The following is a 12029-nucleotide window of genomic DNA, read 5'->3' as shown; positions in this document are numbered from 1 at the left end:
TAGAAAAGGGATAAAATATTTATGAAATTACAGTGCGTGTGCACACACACACACACACGACACAGGTGCCTCTTGACTTCAGGAAGGTTCCTTTGGGTCTCCTGTTCTAGCTGATGTGCATGTGTGGGCGGGGTGAGGGAGGGGTGAGAAGGGAGGACCTCAGTGCCCTGGGAGGAAGATATCTTTAGATGGGGTACCTGGACTGCTGGGTGGGGCCCCTTCCAGGGCAGGGTCTCACCAGAGAGCCTCACAAAGTAACTAAACTCACAGCAACACCGACAAGCTTTCTCTGTGATGTACCACTTGTCCAGCATCGGTAATACAAGCAGGGCCTCTTGGATGGCAACCACATCTCATAAAATTATCTTTTAGATGGTATCTTAAAAAATAACATTTTAGGAGCAAGTCACATCATAATTGTGAAGTCTCCTCTCCCTCACTTTTAGAAATCTCTTTCCCGACAATACACTTTTACATGGCTTTCTGTTCAAAGCTATTCAACACAATATTAAAACATGCGATAGAGAAATATAGTTATTGCCACTGGTCATCAACTTTGGTACATAGAAGGAATGTCCTTGTTGCAAGGCCAGGTGGATTTTTCTGTGGCTGCAGTTACACAGGGAAGTTGGAAGGGTCTTGACCATGCGCTCTCTTTCTCCCACAGGTCCTGTACAACTTGTTCAAGTCTTTTTGCCAGATGAAAACCATTGAGACCATTGACGTGTTTGCTGGAATTGCAAACTTCTTTGTTGTGGGAATTGGTGGGGTGTTGATTGGCATCTTCCTGGGATTTATAGCGGCATTTACTACTCGGTTCACGCATAACATCCGGGTGATTGAACCACTCTTTGTCTTCCTGTACAGTTATTTGTCCTATATAACAGCCGAAATGTTTCACCTCTCAGGTATCATGGCGTAAGTATTTAACTCTTTGTTAAAAGCACTTAATGATGAAGTTTCATTAAATTTATGTATTCTAAGCCAAGAGGCTAAGGTTGAATCCATTTTATAAAACAGGGTTCCTTAAATTCTTTCCAGAAAGATTAAAAATAGAGTCTCCTTACTGTTACTTTCAAAGAAATGAAGAAATTCAGCCAATTTTATACTAAAGCGATCTGGTGCTAGAATGGAAAACGACTAAAGAATTCTCTTTTGGGTCTCATATGAAACATGACAATAAACTGTTGGGGTTGATTGTCAAGCACCAAGAATTTTCCCAGTTTGATGCTCACTCAGAGGTTGTCCACGTGGGAGGCTCTAAACTTACTCCAGCAAGGTCAGATTGCCCAAACTGCATCTGGAGTTCTGGAATTGCGTATGTGTATTCATATGAATGATATTGGCAGGAGGGAACTTTCACTTTGTGTGCTCCATTAGATTTGAAATAATAGGTTTAAGTCATTCAAAGCAAAATTCAATGTGGAAAGCATGTAATCATGTCATTTTAGCTTAGCTTTTTAAAAAAGAGGTATGTTTATAAGGAAAGAAATGTATAAAGCAAGAAGTTCTTTATTGAAGATACAGTTGGTGTATCATTCACCGACAAATTCTGAAGGACTTTTCTCAAGAAACCTTGCATGCGGGCTAGAGAAAGGTGGTGTTTGGATCAGTTTCTAGCCTTCACAGGGTCACTTTGAAGGAGGCTCCTTGTTGAGTGTGGATATTTTTTTAATTTCCAAAAACAAGCCTACTATGGTCACACCCTGTATAGGGTTGGTGAGAAATGCTTAGTAATGGAATGGCTCTATATGGTTTCATTTTGATAAATACTTATTTATTGCTAGACATATGCTGGGCTCTATGCTTGGCCCTGCTACATATTGAGTTTTGTAGACACGAGCCTGGTTCTTGAAGTTTCGTCTTGCAGCCGGATTTAGATGTTGCTTTGATTAAGGACTGTTTGTTTTTCAAGTCCTATCACCGCTGCTATATTGGAAGCAGGCTAGGTTTGTGGTGGAAGAAGTCAGGTGCCTCTCCCCGAGGAGAGTGGAATCCATTATAATGCAAGCCATGAGTTAAAGGTTGTGTGGTTTTCTGTTTCACAGAGAGCCTAAATAAAGCAACATATTAATCCAGTTTGACCCAGTAATGAAATGTTCTGTATCTTCCTGGTTGCTATTCATATCATTTGTATGACTTCCAGTTTCCTCACTGTTCTTTGACCAGTGTCATTGAAAGTGTGTGATCAGCTAGTTACAAGGTCTCTAAAGAATGATGGGGGTGGAACTCTGTGTCTAGTATCCCAACAGTGTGCTAACAGCAGTTTGTGTCAGAACCTTGAATATCGTTTGACCACGTGCACAAGTGAAAGTTCTAGAACACCCACACAATTATCTAAATATGTTTGACATTGGCAGGGACTGAGATGGGAAGATCTAGGGTGCTGGGGGAATAGTTGATGTGTTGCAAGGGGTTGGGGTCCTGGTGCATCTTGCCTAGAAATGTCCGTGAGGCCCAGGGTCCACAGTGGTTGGTTGGTTCTCCACCAAGGCCCCGACCTCCTGCGAAGATGAGATTAGGGGTTTACTTGCTCTGGGAATTAGGAAATCAGGGACAAATAGGGCCACATATCCCTGGGAGATAGCACAGGGAATCCTCTGCATGGTTTGTTGGTGGAAGAAAAACATCACCTCTGTTTCCAGCTTCAGTGTGAACATTCAGCTTACTGTACAGAAAGGTCCTTTATTACATTTAAACAAATTTTGTCATTGCGTGTAGTGCGCTAACATAATAAGTTAACTGTTAAATAAGACATGGCAAGAGATTTAAACATTTTCGGATCTGGAATTACCATGCACACCCGTTACCCTATGATAGCCAATGAAGGGACAGATTGATGTTGGAGTGCGTTTGTTCTCAGAAGGATCACCCTGTTTTCTAATGTGGGGTATTAGTATGCTGTTCGGGACTCGCCCATGCGTGATGCTTCTGTATGGTGTGCATCCAAGGTGTGTGTGTCGCCCCTGTGAAAAGTGCACTGTGTGCTCTTCCCCATTGTAAATACTACCCTTACCTTGGACGTCGGTCCAGGGGATCCACTCTAATGATGCAGTTAAAATTGCATATCTATGTGTGCTGCTTTTATAGAACTAGGGATTTTTTTTCTGCATTTAAATTGCACGGAGTTTAAGAATTCCCATCATACTTCATGCTAATTGCACTCTTCTGCCATTTAAAAACAAATTTTAAGGTTAATGGGAGTGAAGGCATGTGACATGCTGAGCATGCTCAGTGATTTCCCCCGTTTTCTTGAGAGAAGTGCGCAGCCACGTAGAAAGGAAAATAGGCACTGAGGTTAGGCAGCTGGGAAGCAGAGAGGAAGGTTAAAGCCCCTCTCAGAATCTGCAAAACAGTGTAGCAAAGTGCATCTGTCCTGCTTGAGTTTCGCCTGGTTTCCTCCCTCTCTCCCTCTCTCCCTTCCTTCCATCTCTCTCTCCTGTCTCTTCCTTCCCCTTCTGATTGCCTTCCAGATGCTGTAACCCTCTGTGCTTGCACTTTGTCTTGGGTGGGCTGTTAGGCAGCAGCCTGTCCAAGATTGAGATCACTCAGTGAGCAGGCAGTTAACACAAAAAAAGTCTGATTAAAAAGAAACATCCTTCCACAGAACAGAAGACTTGGGTCTGAGCTCAAAATGCAGTCAGTCTTTTAGGTAGGAAGGCCCTGGGTAGGAATTCAGCACCTTGGTTTCTTTGGAGAGATGTTCGGAGTGATGTACCGTGGGCATCCAGAAGCTCCCCTTGCAGCTGTTTATTTTGTCATGGAATTGTGGAGATATCTGATTTTCACTGACAACAAGTATGTGAAATAACACGAGGTGGAGTTCTATCTGCCTTCTCCTCCTCTGTCTGACAGAAGCTATTTGGAGAGCTGATTTCTAGGCATCCCTAGGTCTGGTTTCCCCTTTGTGGTCTCTTCATACTTTCAGGAAGCTAATTTAATGTTAAGTGATTAATGATAGTCCTGTCTTCCTGTGTGTTCGGGAGGGTTTTCGCTGCAACTCCTAGGAGGGTAAATGAAATTCCTTCTTTCCTAATATTCTCTTGTTCATTTCTACACCGGAACAGATTGTTGCAGTAGGAAAAGTGCACGTGCGTGTGTGTTTCATAGGCAGCTCCACAGCACTGCAGCTAAAGTTAAGAGGAAGTATCCGTAGTCCCTTGAACTGGGAATTTCATGTCTCAGGAGCACTGGACACCTTTGAGAATCACAGCAGCATGGTAGGGCATATAGAGGAAGCGGAATAGCTATTGGCTTTAGAAATGCGTGTCTTGGTTTGCATGTTTTGGGCTTTATGTTCAGAAAACCGCTCAGAAGTAAGACACTGACAATTCCATGTTGTCCCCTTCCCCTTATCCAAAGACACAAACGGATGTGTAAGATGATTCCATAGATCAGATCCACAAAGAAGTGAACTGAAGTAGGACTTTGTTCTCTTCCTGTGGACATCAAGCACCTCTTTCGGTCCTCACCTCGTGCCTGCCACGTCCCCCGTGCTCCAGTCAATGAGATGCTAAAAACAGACGGTCACCAAGGAGGGGATGTTAGTCTCCACAGCAGCTTGCAGCCTGCGGGGAAGTGCTGATTTCTTTTTGAGGTGCTCCAGGAATTTCAAAAAATGGCTAAATCCTCCTTCAGATAGGAGAATAAGCACCCAGTATTTCTTAGTTGATGTTTTCTTTCATGGATTCATCATTCCTTAGTCTTCCTTCTCTTGAGGGTACTTAAAATGTTTTCCATTTGGGGGCACCTGGGTGGCTCTGTCGGGTAAGCGTCCAACTTCGGCTTGGGTCTGATCTCACCATTCATGAGTTCAAGCCCCACATCTGGCTCTGTGCTGACAGCTCAGAGCCTGGAGCCTGCTACGGATTCTGTGTCTCCCTCTGTCTCTGACCCTGTCCTGCTCACACTCTGTGTGTCTCTCTCTCAAAAATAAACATTAAAAAAATTTTTTAAATGTTTTCCATTTGTTGTTTCAATTATTCTAGCAGCATTGTGCAAAGACAGTAGACAGTAGTAAATATAAGTCCTGTCTTATGAATGAGTAAACTGAGACTCAGGTGGTGAAAAAATATGGCTGCAGGTGAGTCTTTGTAAGCTGGTCCTGGACGCTTGGACTCCAGTTACCAGGCCAGTCCAGCATATGTCCCAGTATACATTTAAAAAAACTGCACATTTGTATGACAATTTTTAAGTGAGACTTTAACAGGGAATTTCCAGAATGATAAGCTCAGAAATGAAGTCTAGGAGTGGGTCAAGCTAGCTGGACTGAGGAGTCATTGCTGAAGATGTGAAGGCCGTTTTTTCTCTCCTCATTTCTCTGTGTGTGAGTTGGTAATTGTCATTTTTTTTCAAACATTGAGAAAAATAGGAAAGCATGCCTTTGTTTGCCATTTTATAGCGACTGTCCTGGTTTCTCTTGATCAGCCTGCCATTGGTAGCATTTAGAAGACCGTCTCTTTAAGAGACAGTCATATGGACTCATAGGCCAGTGTGCCAGAATGTTCCTGCTTGCAGAATATTCATGTATTCTGCTCTTCTCCAAATATGGGGCAAAAATGAACACTCGACATTGCAGGACATTCATAAAACCTTACATATGTACGTATATACATATATTTGTATGTATGTGGAAGACAAGCTCCTTTTATTAATTTTCCTAGACTTGTCTCATGTTAGTGAATGTTTTCCTTAGTGTAAGAATGTGACTTGGAGCTTTAATAAATCAATCTGGATAATGCAACCAGGATAAATAGTGCCCCCAAGTAATCTGTTATTACACACCCTCCGGCCTGGCCTCCATGCAAATCCATTTGGTCTTAAAGCCTGTCTAAACAGAGAGCAAGCAGATCACATCAGCTTATTTCTAGTTTGAACTTCAAATCCACTCCCATCCCAGTGCTCCTACCTTTCCCTGCGCACACTCAAAGAAGAGATGGCCTTTGAGAATCCTACAGCCGGCACTTTGAGTCAGTTATTGGTTTCAGTGCAGGCCAGCTGGAGCTCTTGAAGCATCACAAGTAAAGAATGGGTAGGGGATGCTCTAAGGACAGCCCCAGGTCCCGGCGCCCTGTGGCTCCCATGCGTGCATACTGCAACGCATGTCTACCTCCTCCTTAAGCTGTGTTGTTCCATAGCACTTTTCCATCTTGCATCCCTCTAACATTTCGGAGTATAGAGATGGACAGAGACTCATTCTGCAGCGCCTGGGTGGCTCGGTCGGTTAAGCGTCTGACTTCGGCTCAGGTCATGATCTTGTGGCCCGTGGGTTCGCGCCCCGCCGATAGCTCAGAGCCTGGAGCCTGCTTTGGATTCTGTGTCTCCCTTCCTCCCTCTGCCCCTCCCCTGCTTGCATTCTGTCTCTCGAAAATAAACATTAGAAAAAACTTATTCTAAATAAGCAAGGTCTGGCTGCAGTCACCCTGCTGTACGCTAGATCCCATAACTTACTCATCTTATAAGGGAAGTTTGTACCCTTTGGCCACCGTCACCCATTTCCCTCACTCCCTCCACCTGCTCCCCACCCGCTCTGCTCTCCACTCCTGCTAACTACTAGTCTGCTGTCTGTTTCTATGACCTTGGTTTTTTTTTCGATTCCACACATGAGTGAGATCGTGCAGTATTTATCCAGAGTAGTGTAAGCGCTCCATGAAATTGCTTGGATTTATTTTTGTAGTTTAAACTGTTTCACGAAACAGAGTCCAACTGACGAACTGCAGAGTTTGCTTGGTTTTTCAGAAGAAGGGGCAGAACCAGTGGGCTGTCACATTTTCCCTGAGTGCTGTCCAGTGTGGTGACCACCAGCCACATGTGGCTTTTTGAGCACTTAAAATGTGGCTAGTCTAAATTGAGATGTGCTCTAAGTTTAAACTAGACACCAGACTTTTAAAATTTAGTGGGAAAAAAATTGTAGAAGCTCTCATTAATGATTTTTATACTGATTTCAACTTGAAGCAACAATAAATAATATAAATAATTGTTGAGTGAAATCAATATATTATGAAAATTAATCGCACCGATTTCTTTTTGCATTTTTAAAATATTTATTTTTGAGAGAGAGAGAGCATGCACACGAGTGGGGGAGGGGGCAGAGAGAGAGGGGGGGAACAGAGGATCCAAAGCAGGCTCTGTGCTGACAGCAGAGAGCCTGATGTGGGGCTCGAACTCGCGAATGGTGGGATCATGACCTGAGCTGAAGTCTGACTCTCAACCGACAGAGCTACCCAGGCGCCCTTCGTTTTACATTTTTAATCATGGCTACTAGGAAATTTAAGCTCGCATTATATTTCTATTAGATAACAGTGTTCTCTAGTGTTCGCCATTAGTTTTTGCTGTTTGGATATTTGAAGATGTTGGAACATATTTTTCTTCCGTCTGATACAGTAGAATAAAAAAACAGGGCAAGAAAAGATGGAGGTAAGAAACAGAACGGAAATGCATTCCCTTCATGGATGTTTATAAATCATGCTGTTTATAAAGAAGATTTCGGGGCGCCTGGGTGGCGCAGTCGGTTAAGCGTCCGACTTCAGCCAGGTCACGATCTCGCGGTCCGTGAGTTCGAGCCCCGCGTCAGGCTCTGGGCTGATGGCTCAGAGCCTGGAGCCTGTTTCTGATTCTGTGTCTCCCTCTCTCTCTGCCCCTCCCCCGTTCATGCTCTGTCTCTCTCTGTCCCCAAAATAAATAAACGTTGAAAAAAAAAATTTATAAAGAAGATTTCTTTGAGAGTAAGGAAGGTCAGAAAGCAAGAGAGGAATAACAGAGGAGAGGGCAGAGGGTTCTCCTGAGGTGGCTTGTGATGATGAAGAAGTCAACTTAAAGCCCCTGTGAGAAAAGGAAAATTGTTACCCTAAGGTCCACATTTAGAGGCTTTGAATAAACTCTTCAAAACATGGCCAAGGGGAGTGACTGTTCCTGAGAAAAAGTTGTTATTGCTATAGGAATGAGCGAAGTCCATTAAAACAGATTCCCTGGGGTTGGGTACTTTATGTTTTTCACAAACTGAAATTGTAAAATTCAGTGTTTAGAATAATGTGTTTTCATGCCTCATCTTCTTACAAGTAGAAACATTAAAAACATTATCATAATCATCTGTATGGGGAATATCATTCATAGAGGCCATGAGTTCTCGACTACAAGAGTGGTATATGATTTCGGTCACACAGTTTGTCATTTGGCATGTTCAGGGAGGGTAAGCATGCAGCAAGTGGCCCAGGGGAATATTTCGTGGCAGTTCCTGAAAAGAGTATAAAAATTAAAAAGAGGGGTCACATGGGGCGCCTGGGTGGCGCAGTCGGTTAAGTGTCCGACTTCAGCCAGGTCACAATCTCGCGGTCCATGAGTTCGAGCCCCGCGTCGGGCTCTGGGCTGATGGCTCAGAGCCTGGAGCCTGTTTCCGATTCTGTGTCTCCCTCTCTCTCTGCCCCTCCCCCGTTCATGCTCTGTCTCTCTCTGTCCCAAAAAAATAAATAAATGTTGAAAAAAAAATTTTTTTTAAAGAGGGGTCACAGTGAATGTCACCATAAGTGTGTTTCGTTTTGTGAAGTGCACTTTATGGATTTCTCTTTTGAGAGCAACTGAATAGAATGATAGAACTTGAGGCCTGCCTTCCTCACTGGAGGGCTTTGGTGGCTCCTTTAGGCGTGTCGTTTTCACACATCTTTATTTTAGGGAACGTGGTTGGTGTGGCCTGCTACATTTATTTACATTACGTGAAACTTTAACAATTGGCTCCTGAATTAAGAACCCCATTCCCTGAGATCTCGATGAATAGAGGTTCTCGATAGTAACCAGTGATTGGGTAGTACTGGGGTTACTGTCACTTTGCTCTTTGGACTGTTTAAGTCTTGTTTGTGTTTATGTCAAAACAATCACAGCACCACGTCGCTGGGTTACTCTTGGTCCAGAGCTCGCTACTTCACGTGGTGCTTTCCGCTTCCATATTCTCAGGTATAAGTAAATTGCAATAGTAAGGCTAAAATTATTTTCTTTTTTTTTTTTAAGTTTATATATTATTAAGAGACAGAGCATGAGTATGGGAGGGACAGAGAGAGGAGGAGGCACAGAATCCGAAGCAGGCTCCAGGCTCCGAGCTGTCAGCACAGAGCCTGATGCGAGGCTCATACTTACCAACCGCAAGATCATGACCCGAGCCGAAGTCAGACGCTTAACCAACTGAACCACCCAGGCGCCCCTAAAATTGTTTTCTAGTAATATGTAGGCCAAAATGTAAATGTAAGATTATAAATCAGAAACGTAAATGTTGTATAATTGCTGAGAAGCAGTTGCCTTCTCTGTTTTAATGAAAAATGAAAATGTCGCAGCAAACTGATGCTGAAGGAAAGCATGCAGTTACTTCCCAGCTAGTACTTCTGAGTAGGACACCAGCCTTTGGCCACATGGCTCGAATCAGTGTCCCGCTCCCTTCATGAGGGAATTCAGCAATGGGGGTCAACATTTGCTCTTTCAAGAACAGGACAGGTGCCCTAAGGAAAACCTGATTCTCTTTCACCTTGCTTTAACAAACCTTAGTGTACTTCTTTTTTTTTTTTTAATTTTTTTTTTAACGTTTATTTATTTTTGAGACAGAGAGAGAGCATGAACAGGGGAGGGGCAGAGAGAGAGGGAGACACAGAATCTGAAACAGGCTCCAGGCTCTGAGCTGTCAGCACAGAGCCCGACGCGGGGCTCGAACTCACGGACCGTGAGATCATGACCTGAGCCGAAGTCGGACGCTTAACCGACCGAGCCACCCAGGCGCCCCAAACCTTAGTGTACTACTTAGTAGTTGTCTGTGTGGGGGAGGAAGCTAGCCTGAAATGAACCCAGAGACTTCCTCTCTTGGTGCCCTTGGCATGGGGCAGCTGTGAGTAGCTCCTCTTGATGCTCTAGTATTTTCTGTCAGTGTGCCCTGTCCCTCTGTTGCCACTTCCTTTATGCCAGTCAGACATGAGGGCGTTTGATTCCAGGGGATCTGGAAAAGTGGCCAAGAATCTTTTTCCCACATGCACCCTCGCAGTTAATCCCCGGCTATTTAAGGTAAATAGAGTCACCTGGGGTCCTTGTAAGCAGGAGCCCAGCTCAGACAGTAGAGGGAGGCTCTGTGTGAGCAAGGGAAACCCAGATCAAACCAGATTATTGGTCACCCAGTGAAACCCAAAATCAAACCAGATTTATTTGAATAGAGGTTCTTGTAAATCACTTCTTGATGAGGGCAGGTGTAGATTTGGCTTTGGGTTGATGGGACCCGAGGCCAGAACCCCCTCTCTCTCTTTTTCATCTTACTCTGTGTGATGGCTTCCTTCTGATAGGCTAGCCATCTCTAAAGCATCAAGCAGGGGTTACAGACAGATCGGGCTTTATTGCTCTGCGACTCTTGTCACTAAAGCGTTCAGGGAGTTCTACTCTGCCAGCTCCTGTTAGAAGACATTTCAAAGCAAGGACCATGATTGGATCGGACTGTGTCACATGACCAGCCCTGTGGTGGGAGAAGTACCGGAAGAAGGTGTCGTGAAGTTAAACTTAATTCGAGTGTGACCTGCCTCTCGGTCTGTGTTGACCACAAGTTATCCAGGAAAGCTCAGTCCTTTGTAGTATAGTGAGGGTTGGACTGGTGACGTATTGAGTTGAGGCCTCAGTGATGAAGAGAAGGGCATTATGTGCCAAGGGTGATGCACAGCAGAGAGCTCCAAGGCGAAAAGCTTTGCTACCTCCAGGGAATGGAACCCCGGGGTGATGAGAAAGGCGATAGGTGCTTGGTCTCGCCCTGCTTTGTGCTGTAGGCAGTTGGGAACCTTTGGAAGCTTTAAGCAAAGAGGTGACGCAATTGTGTTTCTGTTTCATAGTGAAGACTGGAGTGCCTCCAAAGCTTTCTTAGGCCATCACACATCAAACTAATAGTATTTTCCTAGCACTCTGGGGTGAAAGCTGGCAGGCAGTCATGGCCTCAGGCTCACTGGATGCCCCCCCCCCCCCCCCCCCCCCGGGGCAGAGGATTCGCCTTCTGGGTGGGAGGAGAGGGAACAGCTTCTGGCAGCAGAGTGAAGGTGCCTAGGTGGAGGCTTGCCAGGACAAGAATGTGTGCCGTCCAGGCAAGAGAAGATAGAACCTACACCCAGAACCGAGTAATGGAAATTGGGAGAAAGGAAGGAGAGAATAGGTGGTGAGGTTTAATTCAGTCCTTACATCTCATGTTGGCCCTTATTTTCACTCTCCAATAACATTGTAAATAAAATGATACAAGTTGCAACACTTTTTCTCGTTCATTCTCTCGTTCATTCTTACTCCACTGAACCCTCTGCCTGTAACCCCTCCTGCTTTCCTCAAACTTTGATGTATTTAGGAATCACCTGGAAAGTTGTCTTACGTGTATACAGAATCCCAGGCCCCAGCTAGAGATTCTGAGTCTGTATAGATCTGGGATGGGGTCCAGGCATTTATGTTTGTCCCAGGCTTTCTAGTCATTACAGAGAAGCTATATTTTTATGAAAGAAACGCAAGGCCTTTGCCAACACTCCCCAACTAGAGTCAGTGGACTCCGTGGGTCCCTTGATGCCTTGTGTGTCACTATACTATTGATAATGAACTATGATTCTTTATGTGTTCTCTCCACAAAATCAACCCTCACTCAGTGAGTGACCTATAAATGTTAGTTGACCTGAGTTGAAAGCCTATAAAGGAGAAGAAACAAAAGACGTGGAAAATACATGAAATGGGCAAGACTACACAGATAACCAGGCATTTGTGATAGTTTAAGTTTACTTTTCTTTGGTATTTTAAGAAAGATTGCTCCGTTCTTAGACTCGGATCCTTCTTTAAAAACAAATTTTGCTTGCATTTTCTCATATGTCAAACTCTCTCTCTCTCTCTCTCTCTCGGTTGTCAGGTTTTGTAGAAGAGGCAATCCATTATATAGTAATTCATGCCCTGGAATAATTAATTTACCTCACATGAGTGAGTACTTTATTCTGAGAACATGCAGTGTACCCTGAGTCACCACGAGACCTGGCTTTAATCAATACAGAGAAAGCTTT

At 44.2% G+C, this 12029-nt stretch overlaps 1 protein-coding gene across 1 annotated transcript in view; it reads left to right on the top strand.

Annotated features, from left to right (window-relative positions):
* SLC9A2 (solute carrier family 9 member A2) overlaps positions 1-12029 on the top strand; it is a 100571-nt gene that overhangs the window by 46885 nt on the left and 41657 nt on the right. The window contains exon 3 of the mRNA XM_047854129.1: positions 668-918. Within this exon, the coding sequence (XP_047710085.1) occupies positions 668-918 (251 nt within the window). The remainder of the gene's footprint in view (positions 1-667; positions 919-12029) is intronic.

This window comes from Prionailurus viverrinus, chromosome A3 (assembly GCF_022837055.1).
Source record: "Prionailurus viverrinus isolate Anna chromosome A3, UM_Priviv_1.0, whole genome shotgun sequence".
Taxonomy (NCBI): Eukaryota; Metazoa; Chordata; class Mammalia; order Carnivora; family Felidae; genus Prionailurus; species Prionailurus viverrinus.
Note: the sequence above shows the minus strand (reverse complement) of the source record. Positions and strands in the feature narration are given on the sequence as shown.